The sequence below is a fragment of the Muntiacus reevesi genome, chromosome 6 (assembly GCF_963930625.1).
Source record: "Muntiacus reevesi chromosome 6, mMunRee1.1, whole genome shotgun sequence".
NCBI lineage: Eukaryota > Metazoa > Chordata > Mammalia > Artiodactyla > Cervidae > Muntiacus > Muntiacus reevesi.
The window spans coordinates 99,754,538-99,775,710 of NC_089254.1; the positions used below are offsets into that span (position 1 = coordinate 99,754,538).

The following is a 21,173-nucleotide window of genomic DNA, read 5'->3' on the forward strand; positions in this document are numbered from 1 at the left end:
AAATCTATTTAAATTGCTTCCTTATTCTATTTGCCTCCTGTCATTTTTCTTTTTTAAACTTTTTTAAAAATTTATTTTTAGTTGGAGGATAATTGCTTTACAATTGAGTTTGTTTCTGCTGAATAGCCATGTGGATCAGCCATAAGTATACAAGTTTCTTGTATACATAAGTATACATACAAAATGTATACATAAGTATACATTTTTCTTGATCTTAATTTTTTCTGAATCGTATTTCCAATTTAGGACATGGTAAGGTTTCACCACTGAGATCCTTATAATTTGGGAAGTAAGGTCAACCAGATGATGCTGATGAGGGATTTTTTTTTTTTCCTTTAAGGCTTAAGGAAATATGTCTCTCCTATAGCTAGAAACTTATTAATCTTTGTTCCATAGAGCAGGTAACCATATTTAAATATATAATGCAAAAGGACTTTTTGATGAGAGTCAAACAGACTTTTTTAAATGTAAATGATATTTTTTCAAAAGTCATATTTGCTCATGTATATTAATTATCTATTGTTGCATAACAAATTGCCCCAAATGTAACAGCTTGAAGCAATAAACATTTATTATCTCACAATTCCTGTGGGTTTGGAATACTTAACTTTGTGGATTGCATCTCCATGCAGCCCAACATGTCTCTCCATGTATTTCCTGTAAATTATTAGACCTGAAGTTTTGACAGGTACAGATTTGTTTTCTGTAGCATGAATGGTGCTTAGATGGGAACAGCATCTTCCAGCAGGACGTACATAAAATCTAGCAGATTCTTTTTTTGCTTTAACTGTTCACAGCCATCGGGGAGCATTTCTTCACTCCGCTATTTCTTTAGGAGTTGTGATGCATTGACACTGTAATTTTATCATTCTTTGCTTACTTAGTAAATGAAATATTCCTATAGAAAGAAATTTTCCCTCATCCATCATTTGGTTTATAAAGGAACAGTTTGTAGAGGAAAGGTAGGATAAACATTTGACTTTTTATTTACTGGTTCTCAAACTAAGGAGTTTTTCTCCTAGAATCCTCCAAAGGGGATCAATGAGATTTTTTCGTCCAAAATCTTTATGAACTCATAGATTTAAATACATTTCATCCATATTAGTCCATTGATGGCATTATTATTATTAATGCTCATATTTTCCCACTTTCCCCAGTGAGAGTCTCTCCTGGTACTCTTTGGTAGCTCCCTGCTTGCTGGTTTAACATGACAACCTAAGCTCCTTTTGTACATTTCCTGCCCCAGGCTCAAATTAAACGTCTCTAAGGAGTCCTTAGAGATGCTTCCTTTATGTGGGAAATAGTATTCAGAATAGTATTGGACTCAGTGGTAAAGTGGTACAGTGGTAAAGAATCTGCCTGCCAATGCAAGAGACTCGGGTTCTATCCCTGGCTCCGGAAGGTTTCCCTGAAGAATGAAATGGCACCCCACTCCAGTGTTCTTGCCTGAAGAATCCCATGGCAGAGGAGCCTGGTGGGCTACAGTCCATGGGGTCGCAGAGAGTCAGACATGACTGGGTGACTAACACTTACTTTAGAGTGAGATTAGCCAATTGATACTTTTTTAATCTATTAATAGTCGATGGGTACCTGGGCCTTTGTTATTTTACTCATTCCTCTTGTATATACATTTGAGCTTTTCCATTAAAAAACTTCGCTGCCTATATGTGAAAGAAAACTCAAATCTAAAATTGTTTTCTCTTTCTTCGTAGATGGCAAGGAAGAAGCTGAAAAAGTTCACTACTTTGGAGCTTATGCTCAGTGTTCTTCTGCTTGTGGTGTTCATCATCACTATTCCTATCTTTGTGCTTTCAGCCAGAGATTCCCTGGAATCACAAGGTACCAAGGAAGTCTGGAGTTATCCCTCCATATGTTGCTCTTTTCAAAGCAGAAACCTCATAAGTGGCAGGGAAATGATGCTTTCATGCTCACTGGTGTGAGCCTGGATGTGTACTATATGTGCGTGTTGGGGACCACCTGACTCAAACTGTGAGAGCGCAGTTCCATTCAGTCAGCTCAGTCGCTCAGTTGTGTCTGACTCCCTGCGACCCCATGGACTGCAGCACGCCAGGCCTCCCTGTCCATCACCAACTCCCAGAGCCTGCTCAAGCTCATGTCCATTGAGTCGGTGATACCATCCAACCATCTCATCCTCTGTTGTCCCCTTGTCTTCCTGCCTTCAATCTTTCCCAGCATCAGGGTCTTTTCCAGAGTCAGCCCTTCGCATGAGGTGGCCAAATTATTGGGGTTTCAGCTTCAGCATCAGTCCTTCCAATCAACACCCAGGACTGATCTCCTTTAGGATGGACTGGCTGGATCTCCTTGCAGTCCAAGGGACTCTCAAGGGTCTTTTCCAACACCACAGTTCAAAAGCATCAATTCTTCAGCATTCACCTTTCTTTATGGTCCAGCTCTCACATCCATACATGACTACGAGTACTGGAGAAACCATAGCCTTGACTAGATGGACCTTTGTCAGCAAAATGATGTGACAGCACAACAGGTATACACTGTAGGCCTAACTCTGACACTTTTATTCCCCAGTTTAGCATAGTACAGGATTCCACAACTGGCACTTGAAATATATTGGCCAAATTTCATTGAATAATTGTATTTTTTCACAATAATAATTAATAATACCCTTATATGAAATTCCAATACTTTGGCCACCTGATGCAAAGAACTGACTCATTGGAAAAGACCCTGAAGCTGGGAAAGATTGAAGGTAAGCGTAGAAGGGGACAACAGAGGATAAGATGGTTGGACGGCATCACCGACTCGATGGAGTTTGAGCAAGCTCCAGGAACTGGTGATGGACAGGGAAGCCCGGTGCGCTGCAGTCCATGGGGTCGCAAAGAGTCAGACATGACTGAGTGACTGAACTGATATAAAACATAGTCAAATAAGTATACAATCAAGTAAAGCATATTAGGCCCAAGTTGTTCTTTAAAAAATAACAGCTAATAGAGTTGCTTATTAAAAGTTTATTGAACTGTATTATTTTCAAAGCGGGGCTAGATTGTGTTGAGTTATCCATGATTTTGTATCTGGGCTTCATCTAAGAGCAGCTTCCTAGTTGGGGCAGGCAACGAGGGCCAGTATGTAGCCAGAGGAAAAATTATTCCCTCCTTCCTTTATTCTTAGCCATGCCATTTCTATTTTTGTGGGAAGCTAGATTAAATAATCTCAAAAGTTGTTCAATTCTTAAAATTCTCTGATCCTGAAGATGAAACTAAAGCCTGCATGCAGAAACTGGCACAAATAAGAAGTTCTCGTAATCCACCAATTTTGGGGTATTTTGTTTGCTTTTTTTTGAAAGTTTTTTGTTTGTTTGCTTTTGATGTGGGTCATTTTTAGTCTTTATTGAATTTGTTACAATACTGCTTCTGTTTTATGTTTGGTTTTTGACCTTGAGGCATGTGGGTGGGATCTTATCTTAGCTCCTCAATTAGGGATCAAGTCTGTACTCCCTGCATTGGAAAATGAAGTCTTTAAACCACTGGACCACCAGGGAAATCCCAATCTACCACTTTGAATTGGAAACCCTAGAAGAAACCTTATTAAATGCCTCATTATTTTGTCCTAATATTGTTATGAGCTTATTGTAGAGAGCCCTAAAGAAATCTTTGATGAACTTGCAATCTAATGGTGGAATCCAACTCCTTGCTCTTGTATGCACTTGGGGAAGGCCTTGCTGGTAGAAGGAGATGGTGCAAGTATGCATACATGCTAAGTTGCTTCAGTTGTGTCCGACTCTTTGCAACCCTATGGACTGTAGCCTGCCAGGCTTCTCTGTCCATAGGATTTCCCAGGCAAGAATACTGGAGTGGGTTGTCATGCTCTTCTCCAGGTACAGGTATATATAGGGTTAAATGCAGTCAGCAAGAATAAAATGAAGCTTTATAAGGTGAATATGTACATTTCAAAGTCACAGAGTGAAGCCCAGTCAGTAGTGACATCCATATAATTGGAGGTGTTGAGAGCTATGGGGGTATCAAATGCCTGTGATGTTAATTCTGTCTGATGGTCTTATGTTTGTTTTTGGGATAATCCTAGATACTGGGACGACAGTTAGCCCAGATCCTGGGACAAGTACCACCCCTGGTTCTGCTGAGTGCCCAGTGGTAAATGACTCGGAACGGATAAACTGCATCCCTGACCAATCACCAACAAAGGTTTGAGTTATGGATCTGGTTTGCATTTAAGAGTTTATGCAGTTGGATAAAGTGTTTTTTGTTTGTTTGTTTGCAGCCCCTAGAATTGTTTGCATTGCAATTATTGCTGACTCAGAAAAAGGAATCCTGTATTCAGGTTTAGATGACCGTGCAGCTTTAGGAAAAGAACTAGAAAATTCCCTTGGGTTGCTGGACTCAGCACACAAAAGTATAAGCTGCCCACTCAAATTTAACTTCATATAAACAATGAATTTCATTTTAGTGTGTGTTCCAAGTAAGACTGGGGACTTACTCATACTAAAAACGCATTTGTCTTTTATCTGGTCACACTGCTTGGTCACTAGTTCTCTCTGACTCTTTCTTCTCTCCTCTGTCTGTCTCTCTTTTTTCCTTACACATTTCCAGTAGGTTTTCTAGGATACAATAAAAAGTCAGCCACAGGCACAAAATAGTGTTTCAAATAAGGACAAAGCTTCCAGAGCCTTCCTTTGTGGCTCAGCTGGTAAAGAATCCACCTGTGATGTGGGACACCTGGGTTCGATCCCTGGGTTGGGAAGATCCCCTGGAGAAGGGAGTGGCTACCCACTCCAGTATCCTGGCCTGGAGAATTCCAAGGTCTGTATAGTCCATGAGGTTGCAAAGAGTTGGACACGACTGAGCGACTTTCACTTTCCAGAGCCAAGTTTTGAAGGAAGAGGTAATAAATACCAGATTAAAGATAGTACAGGCATCTGGACATTTACTGTAGGGCAATGTTTCTTGATCATCAGCTGAAATCCAGCAGGATATTAGGAGTATAAAGTGCATCGGACACACCATATCAGTCACATTTCACGTTGGGAGTGAATAAACACAAAATGCAGGCTTCTGAGTGAAGTCCACTGACATGTAATGGCAGGTTTGTACCAGGCACAGAGAGGATGCTTGCTGCCTGTGAGTCTTGGGCATGTGGCACCCTCACACTTACCTCTGTGCTGTCCTACTGTTTGTGGGCTGGAAAAATCTGTGATGTTCTTGAGAGATACTATTTTATTTTGTCTAAAGGTCCTAATACCAAAAGGCATTGTATTTATATGTTTTTCTCTCATACACCTGGAGGCTAGAAGTCCAAAATCAAGATGTTGCTAGGGTTGGTTCCTTTAAAAAAAAAAAAAGTTATTTATTTATTTTTGGCTGTTCTGGGTCTTTGTTGCTATGTTCGGGCTTTCTCTAGTTGTGGCGGGGGGTGGGGCTACTCTAGCTGCTGCGTGTGGGCTTTTCATTGTGGTGGCTTCTCTTGTTGCAGAGCGTGAGCTCGAGGGTGTGGGCTTCACTGGTTGTGGCACACAGGCTCAGTTGCCTGTGGCATGTGGGCCCTTCCTGGACCTGGGATCGAACCTGTGTCCCCTGCATTGGCAGGCAGATTCTTAGCTACTGGACCACCAGGGATGTCTAGGGTTGGTTCCTTTTGAGAGTTCTGAAGAAGAATCTGTTCCATGCATTTGTCCTAACTTCTGGTGATGCCACAACGCTTGGTGTTTCTTGGCTTGAAGCTACATCACTCCATTCTCTGCCTCTATCTTCACATGGCATTCTCCATGTGTGTACGCGTGGCTCTGTTCAAATTACTGTAGTTAGGAGAAGAGTGATTTGACGGAACTCGTCAGGAAGCTCAGAGGCTATGTTGAAGACAAAAGAGAGCTCCAATATGGTTGTTTTTGTTGTTGAGTTGCTAAGTCATGTCCAACTCTTTGCGATCCCATGGAGTGCAGCACACCAGGCTCCCCTGTCATTTCCGTCACTATCTCCCGAAGTTTGCTCAAGTTCACGTACGTTGAGTCGGTGATACCATCCAAACATCTGGTCCTCCGTTTCCCCCTTCTCCTCCTGCCTGCCAAACTCAAAAGGAATCCCAATTAGACTACTTCATTTCACCAAGACTCTTGCACCCTTCATCTGGTGTCTTGTCCTGAGCAAAATGAATGTAACTCACTTTTGGATTAGTAAAGAGAGATGCCTGCTTGGAGTAGGAAGAAACGAATCTGAGCAGAAAAAGGTGGATTCAGATTTTGGAAGACCTTGGATTTGGAGTAGAGAAGTTTGTTTTTTTATGTGGCACATAGCATCTAGGAGAAGCTGCTGATGGCTGAACGAAATCATGTAATCGGAAACTAAGAAAAGAGAGAATAAAAGACATAGAAATAAAGGGAAAAAGATAGAAAAGAGAAAGAAAAAAAAAAGGCACTTCAGTCTGGGGTCAAATGTCAAAAAGTTTAATGTTTTAGATGATAGATTCAATAGGTAGAGGAGATAACTGAAGTGAAGAAATAACAAGACTATAAAACAAAAATTTATAAGTTGTAAATAAAATACTGTGTGGATCACAAAACAGAAGAGATTATTACCAAGGAGAAGGTGGTGGTCTGGAATTAGCAATAAGTAGGATTTTTGACAGAGATGAGAGAAACGGAAAGTGAATTCAGAGGAGACAGTGCACACAAGTGACAGAAGAGGCTGTGTGGGGCACACACGGGACATATCAAGTGGTCCCATACGGCCAAATACAGGATGGGCGCCAGAGAGCGTGCAGCGTCCGGGACTATAAGGCAGATCGGAGCTTGCTGTGGAGGACCGTCCCTGTGCTGCTGTGTCAACAGGAATGGGAAGTTGTGGTCTAGGCAGGTTGTGCTGAAGCAGGATGTTTCCAGAAAGCAGATCCACACCCATTTACCTGCCCCTGTGATAGTGTGCTAGGAAATTACTTGCTCAGAAGCCCGCCTGGAAGACGAATGCATCTCCAGCCTGTCCACCCTCCTGCAACACCCCATCTTGCTGCTGGCCACGTGAACTTCACATGTCATTGCTGCCTCAGGAGTCGGTCTTTAGTTTTATTATAAGGCCTTTTAATAAATGCTGTGGTATCAAGATCGTAGTTCAGTGAACAACCTTTGCCTTTCTTCTATGTGTTATACCCAAGGGAATTAATCTATGATCTTGGCATTCAGTCACTAGCCTGCTCCTCTTCAGCCTAGCCAGAGGGAAAGACTCTAGAAAGCTCTTTCAGGGACTGGGTTTTTCATAGAAGGTATTTCTTAGGTATTTTGTTGTGCATTTTAAGTATCCTGGGTGCTATATGCTAATCCAGGCTGTTGTTGAGAGGCTCTGATTCTGTGGGTCGTGATGTGTACATGTGTCTATAGATATAGATATAGATAAATATCTATATAGATGCTTAATGGTAAAGTATCTATATACATATAGATAAGTGTATTTGTTGAGGGAAAGTATTATGGCTATATGGGGGAGGGAAGTGGGAAGAAATTATGAACATGATGCCAGGCTGGGCACAATGCTTTTACTGCTGAGGCCATTGCTGTAAAGTTTTATTATTCCTCTCACCTTTTCTTCTCTGGGGTTGAAGAATTAACAGCATAAATCTCCCTTCAGATGATTCTTTGTTGTAAATCCCATTTTTTTCTTATCCCAGTAAAGGGAGGGAATCCTGTGTCCAGGACATAATAAAGTCATCTGTCAACCACGCCTCCAGTGCTCTTGGGAGCCTTTTTAGAGAGAATGGGCTCAAGAGCCCCTTCCATGGGTCTCAGAAGGAAAGATGGCTCAGTTATTTGTAGCTAAACCTCTAGTCCTGGTCTATAGTCCTGGATTAGCAGCTGGTTACAGGGCGTCTTCACCTGGATGTCTCACAATCATGTCACTGGAACTCACCACCTCCTCATCAAATCTGCTTTCCTGTCTCAGCTGCAGATTTGTCTGGGCAGTTCTGTTATGCTTCTAGTGTCTGAGGCTGGAACAGCATAACTTTTGCTTGACTCTTCCCCTCAGTGCTTTTGGTCAGTATTTCATGTATTTTAAAACATTTTTCTTAACAATATTTTCTAGAAAAAGCACTTCATTCCCATTCTCACTGCTGTCGTGCTCAGGTACTGAGTAAGACTGAGTAACCCAGGCATGAAGTAACATTTACTTCATGCCTGGGTTACTCAGTCGCCTGCGAGCGTTTCTTCTGAATTTCAATTCTGCCCCTCCTGCCTGCTTCATTACATGCATGGTTGAAGCTGCTCTCCTGAACATCCTACTTGCATTCTATTTCTACCTAACTAGAGTACCTACAGCATATATTACGATGCATTGGGTAACATTCAAACACTTCCTCCTGTCATCTAAGACTCTGATTACCCTTTTCTGTGCCTCTGTAGTGTAGTTTGGTGTAGTGTAGTGTCCCTTAGACCATCCCACCCATGCAGATTTTAGGTACAACTGGAGGGCGTGGCAACCCACTCCAGTATTCTTGCCTGGAGAACCCCACGGACAGAGGAGCCAGGCAGGTTACAGTCCATGGGTAGCCAAGAGTCGGACACGACTGAAGCAATTTAGCTCACACCCTATACTTACCCTGAACCTCTCCGTTCTGAAAGAGCGTATCACTTTCCACTTCCCTGATGAAGCCTTTTATCCACCATTCCAGAATTTAGTTGCATGATCCCACGGATGGCAGGGAGCAGAAATATTTAGCATAAATTCCAGATATCCAGCTCGGGAGAGAGATGGTAGGCAGTAATTTTCAACTCACTGATTTTCAGGATTGGAATGTATTGTATAAAAAGAGATTTACGTGGTTAAACCTAACCTACAATCCCTGAGTAACCATTTAGTTAAGCTGAGAACAATTTACAATTATGTGTTTCCTGTGGATAAGATTAATAATAATACTAATGGTAATCTTTTTGATGACATTTGAGTGGTCACCCTATTTCTTATTCAGAAATTTTGTCATATTTGATAACAAATGTACCTGGTAATTACTTATTACTTACGTCTTTTTCCAAATTCTAATTTCTTATGAATAAGTGTTTAATGGAGAGAGTTTTACAGCATATTAGCAAGTAATATCAGATCATTATTAGTCTCCAACCTCAGGATTACTCTGTGTCCACACAACATTAATTAAGAGCCATTGTACTGTATTGGGAAGGGCACTGAGCTGCAAAGGCCTGAATATAGACTTAAGTTGTCTTGAACTGATAGTGTAGCCATTGGGCAGCAGCCTGTTAGGGGAGCCAGGGTGTTAACTCCTGGTCTTGGCTGTACTTCTGAAAAACTCTGCCAGTCGGTCACTAAGTCACACGTCACCTGCAGACTGTCAAGTCCTTATCAGTGACATGAGACAGTGCGGACACTGAAATTTATTCATTAACAAACGACTACTGAACAAGTGCCAGGAATGCTACTAAACACCGTAGTTAACAAGATTTTAAAATAGTGCCTCTGAGATCCTGACAGATGTTCTGTGAACTTCACTGTAGTATAATTTGAGGGACTCGAGATTCTAGATTGTAAGAATGGCAGACATGGCATGTTCTTTGCTGTCAGACTTCACTATGGGATACAAAGAAGTGGTCAGGTTAACTTTATAAACCAAACTTAAAGTGCATATTATGAAATTATCTATAAGTAAGGCACTTTAATTAATTGAGATTAATTTCACCCGCTTGTCAAACTTGCTGAACATAAAAGTGTCCAGATAATGTTTGACTAAGTAGAAGGTGATTTGGAAGTGTTTTCTTAAGTATTTTTCAACTTCTAAAATTTCTGCCAGTATTTGAGAGTGGGATACCTTTCCTCACTCTTCTTATTGCCTTTGTATAAAAACTTTCTGGTTCTACATTTATTCACAACGTCAAGTTCTGGCATTTTAGAAAAGTCTTTAGTATCCATAACAACAGAAGGCAGAAGAGATACAGAAACCGGATAGTTAAAAATCTATTTATATTTTGATTTGGGATCAAGTTCATTTGAATGAATGCATCCAGTGTTTTTGGATTCCCTGCAGGTCAGTGATAAAGCCGTTCTGAGAAGAACTAGGCAGCTCTGCTGCTTCTTACCTGCTCCACATTCCCTCCCTGTTGGACCAAGAAAACCAGCCTTAAATTGCTTAGGTACCCTATTTTCTGACAGCATGGTCTCTGTATTTATTCACTCCTGCCAAATGAACTACTCCAAATGTATAGCAGCAGTTGTTTTGTAACATCTCCCGATTTTATGGGTCAGAGATTTGGGAAGGGTTTGGCTGGGTGGCTCTTCTGTTCTATGTGTACTGGGATGGCCACAGCAGTACACCTGCAGGCTGATGGGCTCTGCCTCCAGAGATGGCTTCACTCACATGACTGGCACCTTGGTGAAGATGGTTCTGAGGGTCACCTCACCTGGGCCCCACCCCCTTTCCATATGATCTCAGAGTCTTTCTTGTGCTCTGAGTAATCTCTCGAGCAGGGTAGTTCAACTTCTTACACAGCAGCTTGGGGCTGCAGGAGATGGAGATAAAGCTGCCAAGCCTCCAAAGGCAAGATGAGACCTGATGCCTATGTAGCATCACTTTTCTTATGCTCGGTTGCTTGAATCAGTCAGAGGCCAGCCCAGATTCAATGGGAAAGGTGGTAGACCCCATTTCCTGATGGTGCATGTGTCAGAGACATGCAGTCATTTTATACATTCTAATTTTGATCAGAGTGGGTATTGGTAAACATAAAGCATGTGGAGAGCCACTGGGTGGTATAGTAAAAGCAGGATGGAGGGATGGAGGGTTAGAGGAACCAGCACCTGATTCAGGATGGTAGGCAGGGCTGAATGAGCAAGGTCCACTGTGGACCCTTTTCCTCCAGCGGCAGGAGATGGCAAATTCTGACTCACTCAGTCTGACTCTCATTGCACCTGGGTTGCTTCCTTCTCGCCTGTTTGCTTTTGTCCTTGCAACCTTGCTTTCCATCTTTTATAAATGCTACAGTTGCTGAGGTCCTGATATTTCAATTTAATCTTAGATCTGCTGCTTCCTAATGACCTAATGATGAACACATTCCAGGGCATATATAGTCTTATCAGTAAATTATTTTCAACTCATTCTGATTTGTACACATTTCTTCCTTGTCTTATTCTAGATTTTCCTCCTTGTTTTTATTATACATGTTGCAAATGTCTTCGGCTGTTATGAGGTGGTGTTAACCTATTTTATGCTGTCTTAATGAACAGATGTTTTATATTTTAGTGTTATCAAGCTCAATCTCAAGAAACAACTCCAGGAACACTAAAAGCAAAAAAAAAAAAAAAATTTATAACTTTAAAAGAAAACAGAAGATCTAATATAATAATTAGCTTATTTAGTATAAATTTATTTCTATAAATTTTCTTGGATTTTAATTATACAATATTATGTCAGAAAATAATGACATTTTAGCTTCATCCTTTTTGTTTTATAATTTTAAAAAAATAATTTATATTTCTTTTTAAAACATATTTAGTTTTAATTGAAGGATAATTGCCTTACAATATTGTGTTGGTTTCTCCCATACATCAACATGAATCAACCATAGATATAGACATGTCCTCTCCCTTTTGAATCTCCCTCCCACCTCCCACCCCATCTTGCCCGTCTCTGTTGTCACAAAGCCCAAATTTGAGTTCCCTGAGTCGTATAGCAAATTTTCTTAATTTTCTTATCTTATTAGTCTTGTAGTGTTAGGACCTCCTATACATATTTAATTATAATAAGTCATAGATATGGGTCATCTACCTTTTTTTTCTGATTTTAAAGGGAATGTTTCTAGCATTTAACATTTAGTGAGATGCTTATTATAGGTTTTAAGTAGATACCCATTATCCAACTAAGAAACTTACTTTTATTCTCAGTTTGCCAAGAATTTTATCTTGAATAGCTGATCAACTGAAAGGGTTGTACTGTGTACTTCCTTTAATAAGTTATGACAAATTATACAGTGGGTTTCCTAGTATTAAACAATTCTTGTGTTTCTGGGAGAAGCACCACTCGCTCTTTATTTAATATGCTGCTGATTGAAAGCTGTGTGCTCTTTTAGGTTTTTACATTCATGGATAAGACTGGATTCTAGGTTTCCTTTTTCTTTCGAGTTTGATTATGATACTAAATGCTTGCTTTTTTGTTTCTTTTCCTTTCTCTCTAAATGTTAAGAAGGATTGAGGGCTGGAGGAGAAAGACTCAGGGGGAGCAGAGCTTGACTATGTCATAAACAGTGTCTTCAGCTTCTAGTTTCTCAGCATTTCTGAGTTCAACCCAGTGTTTCTCTTTGTGTTAGTGCAGGAGCTTGTATGTATCTATTAAGCAAAAAGCAAAGTAGCTTTACTTTTTTGTCTACTTTATCTATCAATTACTGAGGGAGTTCTTTAAAACTATTCCATGATATAATTAATATCTTTTTCAGGTTTACGTTTTGACTCCTTAAATTTTTTTTATTATCTTTAATAAAATTTTTTAAAATTATCTTTATTATCTTTATTATCAAGTGTATATCAGGTTTGAGATTTCATATCTTCCTGGTGAGATTTCATCTTCATATAGTGACTCTGTCTCCCTAATAATGAATATTTACTTAAAATCTACTTGTCAGCTATTACTATAGTTGTTCTAGTCTTTGGTTAGTATTCTTCTCACATAGCTGTTTCCCCCATTTTCCGTGCTTTTGTAAGCTTAAATTTTGGGTGTGCTGTCTATAAGCAACTTCAACTGAATGTATTTATGTAAATGTAATCATATCATCTTTGTTTTCTAAAGTAATTATTTAAGCCATGCAGTAATTGACCTGAAAAACTACAGTCTCATTTCGTGTTTCCCATTTGTTCTTTCTTTCGTGTACTTCTCCTCACTCACCTTCACTCCCACATACATGTTTTCTTTCCTTATTTTTTGCATTGAGAAATTTTTCTCCTCAGTACTGTATTGGAAATGATACACCCTATATTATTTTGGCAGTTTCTCTTAAATTTTAATTCTCAGATTTAACTTAAAGGGGTGTTTCGTGTCTTGGGTTTAGGTCTGATTCTTTTTGTGTGCCTTCAATCCTGTTCATGTTGTCTTTTTCATAGCTTTTCTCTGCAATTCATTTCCGACATTTCGCATACTCTTTACTCTCTTGCCTGTGTACCTGGGCTCTGCTTCATCCCACATTGCTTCTCATCACTGCTTAGCTTAGCTGCAGAGCCTGGGGTTTCCAGGCAGCCAACACTTCTGCTGCCTGGGCCACTCTTTGATCTTTGCCCTTTCTAGTTCAATGAAGAGATTATTAAGCTCCAGGGAGCATCCTGAAACCATTCTACTTAACACTTTTCAACACCTTTCTCTTTTCCTGTTATACTGAAGTTTCATCTGAATGGGTTTTGAAAAGAAAAAACAAAACCTGTGGACTAGTTGAGTTCACAATGAAGTCTGATTCCACAGCAATAGAAACCATAGATGGACACCATTTTTTGATCCTTAATATCAGTTATTAGCATAAAAATTAGCATTTGACTAAATCTAATTGTTCATGTATCTAAGCAATTTTTGTGTCTTACATTCATAAAGCATTTCCATATCCCCCTAAAAGTATGTTCAGCTGATACTCAACCCAGACTATAGAAACAAAGAAACAGAGAGCAAGAGAACTAAATTTTGATCCTTGCCTTCTCAATAGCTAAGCGAGCTTTGGCAAATCACTTCACCCCTGTGAACTTTGAATTCTGTGGCCTGAAGTTCTTCATCTGTAAAATAATGTAGCAGGGTGTGTTCATTATCTGTTGCTGTGGAAGAAATTATCTCCAAAGTAATGGCTTGGCACAGCAGACATTATTTCCTCAGTTTCTATGTCAGAAACCTGGTCTTGGTGTATCTGGGTGCTCTTGGCTTACAGGCTTCTGATACACTGCGGTCGAGGTGTCTGCTGGGACGGAGGGACGTGTTGTGATTACTGTAATTATTAGCAGAATTCAGCTGCTCGAGGATGGTTGGGCTGAGGGCCTCAGTTCCTTGCTGGGTGTTGGCCAGAAGCCTCCCTCAGGTCCTCACCACGTGGGTCACTCTACAGTCCAGCCCCTCACATCTCCCAGCGTGAGGGCTCCAGCAGAACAAGGGAAAGACAGGGAGTGAGGCAGGAGACATTCTTTAATCTGATCTTGGGAGCAACAACCTATTATTTTTGCTATAATATTTTATTATCACTCTTCAAGAGGAGCACTTTCTTTGCTTTCTGTTTTATTTAATTTGACTGCCTCTTCCAGATTAGTTGATATGAGAAAGAGATTGTATTCATTTTAGTTATCCATGTGAATGCAGGCTAAGTCACTTCAGTCACATCCTACTCTTTGTGACTCTATGGACTGTAGCCTGCCAGGCTCCTCTGTTCATGGAATTTTTCCAGGCAAGAATACTGGAGTGGGTTGCCATTTCCTTCTCCAGGGGATCTTCCTCACCCAGGGATCAAAGTCACATCTCTCATGTTTCTTCCGTTGGCAGGAGGGCTCTTTACCACGAGTGCCACCTGGGTAGTCTGTAGTATACATGTGATTGAGTCATTAATTATAATTAAAGGCAGGTAACTTTTAAAAATAAGAATTAGAATCTATTTGGGTGTCATGGAACAGTGGCTTTCTGCCTTGGGATGAATTGAGAGACTATATATAAAAATGTATATATATATATATATTTATGAATATACATAATATATATGCATAATGTCACATATACTAAATACACAGATATATAATATACACATTTAAAAGTCAAAGCAAATTTACTTTGATTTCAAAGCTTCTGAATAAAGTCAATTGCAAAGTCTTTTTTTAAAAAGCCAAAACCAAAATTAATGAAGCTGCATTTGTCATTTTGGCTTACTGGTGATATAACTATATGGTAGTTTAGAATCTTTAAATAAATTTATCCAGTTTTATTTTGATGAGAGGTATAGAATGCACTGCAATCATATATTGTTATAGGATAACAATAACAATGAAGGATGTTAGCCAGAAAAATGAGTTTTGAGGGCAAACACTGCAGGGACTGGGCTGCAGCACGATTCCTCTGACTATCAGGTTGCTTATTTGTAAAACAAAGTTTATAAGACCACAAGCTCCAATCATATTTATCAATGAGTGGGGTTACTCTGACTGATCTCTTATTTCAGGCTACGTGTGACCAGCGTGGCTGCTGCTGGAGACCTCAGGGAACCATAAGTATACCCTGGTGCTACTATTCTAAGAGTCATGGCTATCAAGTAGGGGGCGACCTCGTGAACACAAATGCAGGTAAGCCGAGCTGTGTCCTGTAGAAGGAACTCCAGGTCCTCTGGAGTGGCTCTGGACACGGCAGTAGACAGCTGTAGCAGCAGGCAGGGTGTTGCTCTGTACGCCCACAGTGCCTGTGATAGGATGGGCGCTGCCCTCAAGCACTGGCTGGAATCTCTTTGTCATCAAGGGAAAAGATCGCTCTCTGTCTTAAGAGTTGGGAGACATGTCCTATTCCTGGCTTTGTCCTTATGTGTGTGTGAGTGTGCTCAGTTGGGTCCAGTTCTTTGTGACCCCTTGGACTGTAGCCCTCCAGGCTCCTCTGTGCATGGGATTTTTCAGGCAAGAATACTGGAGTGGATTTCCATTTCCTTATGTAGCGTTGTCCATACATCGTGATCTCTTCATTCCCCAACTTTCTAACTTTTAAAGAGAGAGTTTTGGACTCAGTCACTTCTGAGACTACCAACAACTCTAATACAATGCAATTTTAATGATATGGAAACAATTCCAATTTTATCAACATATTATTAAAGTTAGCTAGTCAGTGTCACTGTTCATGGACTAAACATACCCCCTTCTTTTCTCCCACCTTAAAATGCAGACATAATAATGAACATTCTAGGGATAATAGAAGTTGAGCACTTCGGGGAGGCTCTTTAGCATAAAGGAAGGGGCATGCTCTCCTCCAGGGCCTCTTGGCCCAATGGACTTTTCTAATAAGGCCTGGACTCTCATCTGGTGTGTCGCCTAACTAAGGAGATGGCATTGGTACCTACTATACCCTGTGATGTAACATGAAGACAACAGAGAGGGAATAATGGATATGAACGCATCGAGGACTGAGAGTGTAAAGAGTATAGGAGTGATTGATGGGTTGATGGAAGGAGAGGGATGTTTCTATTCAAATTTTGGAGAAGAGAGGCATAGCTTTTGAATAAGGTAATAGCTTCCTAGCTTCAGAATCTGGTCCAACATGGTATATATGTGAGGTCCACATCTGTGTCTCCTCTTCTGATGGGAAGTAAAGGCTTTTTGCCAGCCCCTTTGACACTAAGTTTACTTGTATGTGCCTGTTATTTGTTAATTTACACAGCTGGCTCTGAAAACTCTCTTCCTTTTCACGTTAGGATTTACAGCCCAGCTGAAAAGGTTGTCTTCTCCATCTCTGTTTGGAAATGATGTCAACAATGTCCTTCTCACAGCAGAATACCAGACATCTAACCGTTTCCACTTTAAGGTTGTAGTTTGTTTATTTATATTTTTCATATTATTTTCTATTACAGTTTATTACAAGATATTGAATATAGTTCTTTGTGCTCTACAGTAGGACCTTGTTCTTAAATATTTAAGCTGTATATTATAATTTTGTTATGTATTATATATATGTTAATATATTTTATATATTATAGATTTCATTTGCTAATCCCAAATTCCTAGTTTTTCCCTCTTCAACCCCCTTTCCCATTTGGTAACCATAAGTTTGTTTTCTATGTCTTTGTGTCTTTTTCTTTTGTAAATACATCCATTTGTGTCATATTTTAGGTTCCACATTTAAGTGGTATCAGATGATACCTGCTTATTTAGAAAAATTTTTGAGAGGTTCTTGTTCCCTTCCTGAGGACTGCAGTTACTACAAAAGAGAAAAATTTGCTAATAGAGTATTTTTCTCTACTGTCATTTTCTTACTTAGCACCTATGTTGAAGGTATCTATTGCCTTCCTTCAGAGTGATAACTTCCCAGACATATATTATAGGGTTCACTGGTGAGTTTTGGCTTTCATGCATTTTCCTTTGATGCCATGTGAAATGTGGTAGGGAGGGGAAGAAAAGAATGATCACAGCTTTGAAAATTCTAGAGATAAGTCATGTCTGCAGACTTACAGTGTCTACCTAAAAACTAACTTATGTCCAAGTGTTAAACATCCTAATTGGGTGATATAATTTCAGATTAGAATGTCATCTGCTGCCCAGACTCCAGTGCCATGAGCATAGGTGTTGGGAAACATGGTGTTGGTAGGCATGCTTCTGTTTTAGAAACAGTAGAGATGTTTTCATTTTGACTTTATTTTTGCTAACCTCTCTGGACAGTTAACTGACCAAAACCAGAACAGATACGAAGTGCCCCATGAACACGTGCAACCCTTCACAGGAAATGTTGCCTCTTCCTTGACGTATAAAGTTGAGGTCTCCAAACAGCCGTTCGGCATCAAAGTGATCAGAACGAGCAACAATCGTGTTCTGTAAGTTTTGGAAACTTACCTAGAGAGCTGAGCCTGAAGGTTATGGAGGAGGGAGGTTTGCAAACCTGAGAAAGAATGCCTTTCTATAATATTCCAGAAGGTTGTAAGCCCCGATGGTGATGAGACTCTCCACCTTCAAATGCAGACTTTTCTCTGCCGTTCTGCCTCTTTCTTCCTTCTCCACTCTTTCTCTTTCTCCCCTCTTTTCTCCTCCTCATCTTTCTCCTACTCCTCCTCTGTTATTACTAAGCATTTATTATAGGTCAGGCACTGGGCTGTGTCCTTTTTCTTTTTCTTCCTTCCATTAGGTCGTTTTTCCTCTTTCTTGTCCCTTTTTTTCCCTTCCATCTTTCTAACACCTATGCACCAGTAGCTCTCTGTGGAGCATCTACTATAATGTAAGAATAATCTGGTCACATAATAGAGTATTAGGGGGACAAATCTAAGAAATGTGCCAAATGGTACCTGATCTCTTTCTTGTTATCCGCTGGAAAATATCATAGGAGGGCAAATGGAGCCTATTAAACAGGGAGCATTGAGTCTTTGAGGGATTCCCAGGTGGTGTAAATGGTAAATAATCCAATGCAGGAGATCCAATCCAGTCTCCAATGCAGGAGATCCCTGGGTCCCGTCTCTGGGTTGGGAAGATCTCCTAGAGAAGGAAATGACAACCCACTCCAGTATACTTGCCTGGAAAATCCCATGGACGGAGGAGCCCGGTGGACTACAATCCGTGGGGTCACAAAGAGGTGGACGCGGCAGAGCGACTGAACACAGCAGAGCACCGCACACCATTCTAAGCAGCTGCATTCTCTCCACAGGTTTGACTCCAGCGTCGGGCCCCTGCTCTTTGCTGACCAGCTCCTGCAGCTCTCCATCCAACTGCCTAGTGCCAACGTGTATGGGCTGGGCGAACACGTGCACCAGCAGTACCGGCTTGACATGAACTGGAAGACCTGGCCCATATTTGCCAGGGACACAACCCCCAATGAGGTAAGCTTTCAGATGGGCCCCCCCCTTCACTGAAGATCATAGCCTCTTCATGAGGGTATCTCCTAGCAGTACCGTTCAGTTCAGTCACCCACTTGTGTCCTTCTCTTTGTGACCCCATGGACTGCAGCACACCAGGCTTCCCTGTCCATCACCAACTCCCGGAGTTTGCTCAAACTCATGTCCATTGAGTCGGTGATGACATACAACCGTCTCATCCTGTGCCATCCCCTTCTCTTCCTGCCTTCAATCTTTTCCAGCATCAGGGTCTTTTCAAGTGAGTCAATTCTTCACTTCAGGTTCAGCATTAGTCCTTCCAATGAATATTCAGGTTTGATTTCCTTTAGGGTGGACTGGTTTGATCTTCTTGCAGTCCAAGGGACTCTCAAGAGTCTTCTCCAACATCACAGTTCAAAAGCATCCATTCTTCAGTGCTCAGCTTTCTTTATGGTCCAACTCTCACATCCATACGTGACTACTGGAAAAACCATAGCTTTGATTAGATGGACCTTTGTTAGCAAAATGATGTCTCTGCTTTTTAATATGCTGTCTAGGTTAGTCATAGCTTTTCTTCCAAGAAGCAAGTGTCTTTTAATTTCATGGCTGCAGTCACCATCTGCAGTGATTTTGGAGCCCCCCAAATAAAGTCTGCCACTGTTTCCATTGTTTCCCCATCTATTTGTCATGAAGAGATGTACATGCAGTGCAGTATAATGGTTAGGAATAAGCTTCTAGGGTGAGGCTACCAGGTCTGCATGCTGGCACTGCTACTTACCAGTAACAGAAGAGGGCATCAGAGGATGAGAGAGCTGCATGGCATAACTGATGCAATGGACAGGAACTTGGGCAAACTCCAGGAGATGGTGAGGGACGGGAGACCTGATGTGCTGCAGTTCGTGGGGTCACAAAGAGTTAGACATGATTTGGTGGCCGGACAATAACAACAGCACTCACTGGTTATGTGGTTCTGGGCAGGTTTCCCCTCTGTGTCTTTAGCCCCCGATTCATAAAATGGGGGTAGTATACTTACTTCATAGGGTCGTGATGGTGATTAAATGAACGGATACATATAGAGTCTCTAGAAGAGGGTCTTCCACATAGAAAGTGCTCAGTAAATACCAACTACTTTTATTTTATTTTCCTTTTGAACTAACTAGTTGTGGAGAAAATTAATATTGATTCTGCGCAATATGTTGGTTCTGATCACGACATTTTAGGTTGATCTTTACAAATCACCAACTTACCAGGTTTGTTAGCAAAATAGGATAAAATATCAACTAAGATTCTGTATTAATCATTCTTTCCTTGAAGAATGTTTGGGGCAGTGAGAGAATAGAAGGAATAAAATTTCATTGTTGCTATTATTTTATTTTTTTCTCTATTTTGTTTTTACTGCTAAAATTCAAAGTAGAGATATTTTCTAGATTCAGCAATGCTACATTCAGGTTTTGTTCGGCAACTTTCCTGATTAAGCAGAACTAGTGACTGGATGAAAGGAAATTAGAGGAATAATTTATTAAATGACTTTTAAAAATACATTATCTCTATTTACCAAAAGAACTCTGAAAAAATAATTTTAATTTACTCCATCTAACAGACAAAGAAACTGAGGTTTAGAAAAGCCAGATAAATAGCACAATCTAAAAAAAAAAGAAAACAAAGAAGAGCTTGCCTAGTAGCTCAGTGGTAAAGAATCTGCCTGCCAATGCAGGAGATGTGGATTCAATCCCTGGATCAGGAAGATCCCCTGGAGAAAGAAATGACCACCCACTCCAGTATTCTTGCCTGGGAAATCCCATGGACAGAGGAGCCTGGTGGGCTACAGTCCATGGGGTCGCAAAAGAGTCAGACACAACTTAGCTACTAACTAAACAACAAACACAACAACGAAAAATAGTTTGTAAGGAACAGAGAGATCTAACCCCTGGCCCTGCTCCTTGCCATACCATATCCTATCAGAAAACCAGGACAGGTATTGACTCAGAGCAGGTCATCTGGGATACGGCTGCTGATGCTTGTTCAATAAGGAGCCTTAGATCCTTGCTGCTTGAAGTGTGCAGTACAGGAAACATGACATGAGACATCTGGGCTCTCAGCTCTCTCTTCTAACTACTAAATTAGAACCCACACTTAAATTAAGTTCCTTTGTAATTTTTATGCACATCAAATTTTGAGACATACTGTCCCAGAGTAGTGATTCTCAAACATGATTACACTTTGGAAACACCCTGGAAAACTCAACAAACTGTGGCTGCCTGCTATTGTCTCCAGAGATTCTGTTTTAATTGAGGTGGAATGTGGCCCAGGTTGAGAAGTACTGTTCTCAAGTCTAGAAGCCCAGCTCAAGTTCTAATGTTTACTCTTGTAAAGACTAGAAGACCAGATATCTTAAATAGAGCTCCATCTAGTTGCAAATTAAATGGTGCCTGATTTATATGCAACAGAGGATCAAATGGTTGGATGGCATCACCGACTCAATGGACATGAGTTTTGGGTAAACTCCAGGAGTTGGTGATGGACAGGAAGGCCTGGCATGCTGCAATCCATGGGGTCGCAAAGAGTTGGACAGGACTGAGTGACTGAACTGAACTGAATTGATTTATATTAGGACTTCATGGAGTTTTTGCAGGTGGGATTAGGTCAAACCTCTTTGAGTCAAGGTCAAGCCTATTTGAGGAGAGAGCTGTTTTTTAAAAAAAATTAT

At 40.6% G+C, this 21,173-nt stretch overlaps 1 protein-coding gene across 1 annotated transcript in view; it reads left to right on the forward strand.

The window, feature by feature from the left end:
- Positions 1-1,712: 1,712 nt before the first annotated feature.
- The window catches only part of MGAM (maltase-glucoamylase), an 80,650-nt gene continuing 61,189 nt past the window's right edge, over positions 1,713-21,173 (forward strand). The window contains exons 1-6 of the mRNA XM_065938504.1: positions 1,713-1,839; positions 4,057-4,175; positions 15,137-15,257; positions 16,367-16,476; positions 17,328-17,479; positions 18,301-18,472. Coding sequence (XP_065794576.1) covers positions 1,713-1,839; positions 4,057-4,175; positions 15,137-15,257; positions 16,367-16,476; positions 17,328-17,479; positions 18,301-18,472 — 801 coding nt within the window. The remainder of the gene's footprint in view (positions 1,840-4,056; positions 4,176-15,136; positions 15,258-16,366; positions 16,477-17,327; positions 17,480-18,300; positions 18,473-21,173) is intronic.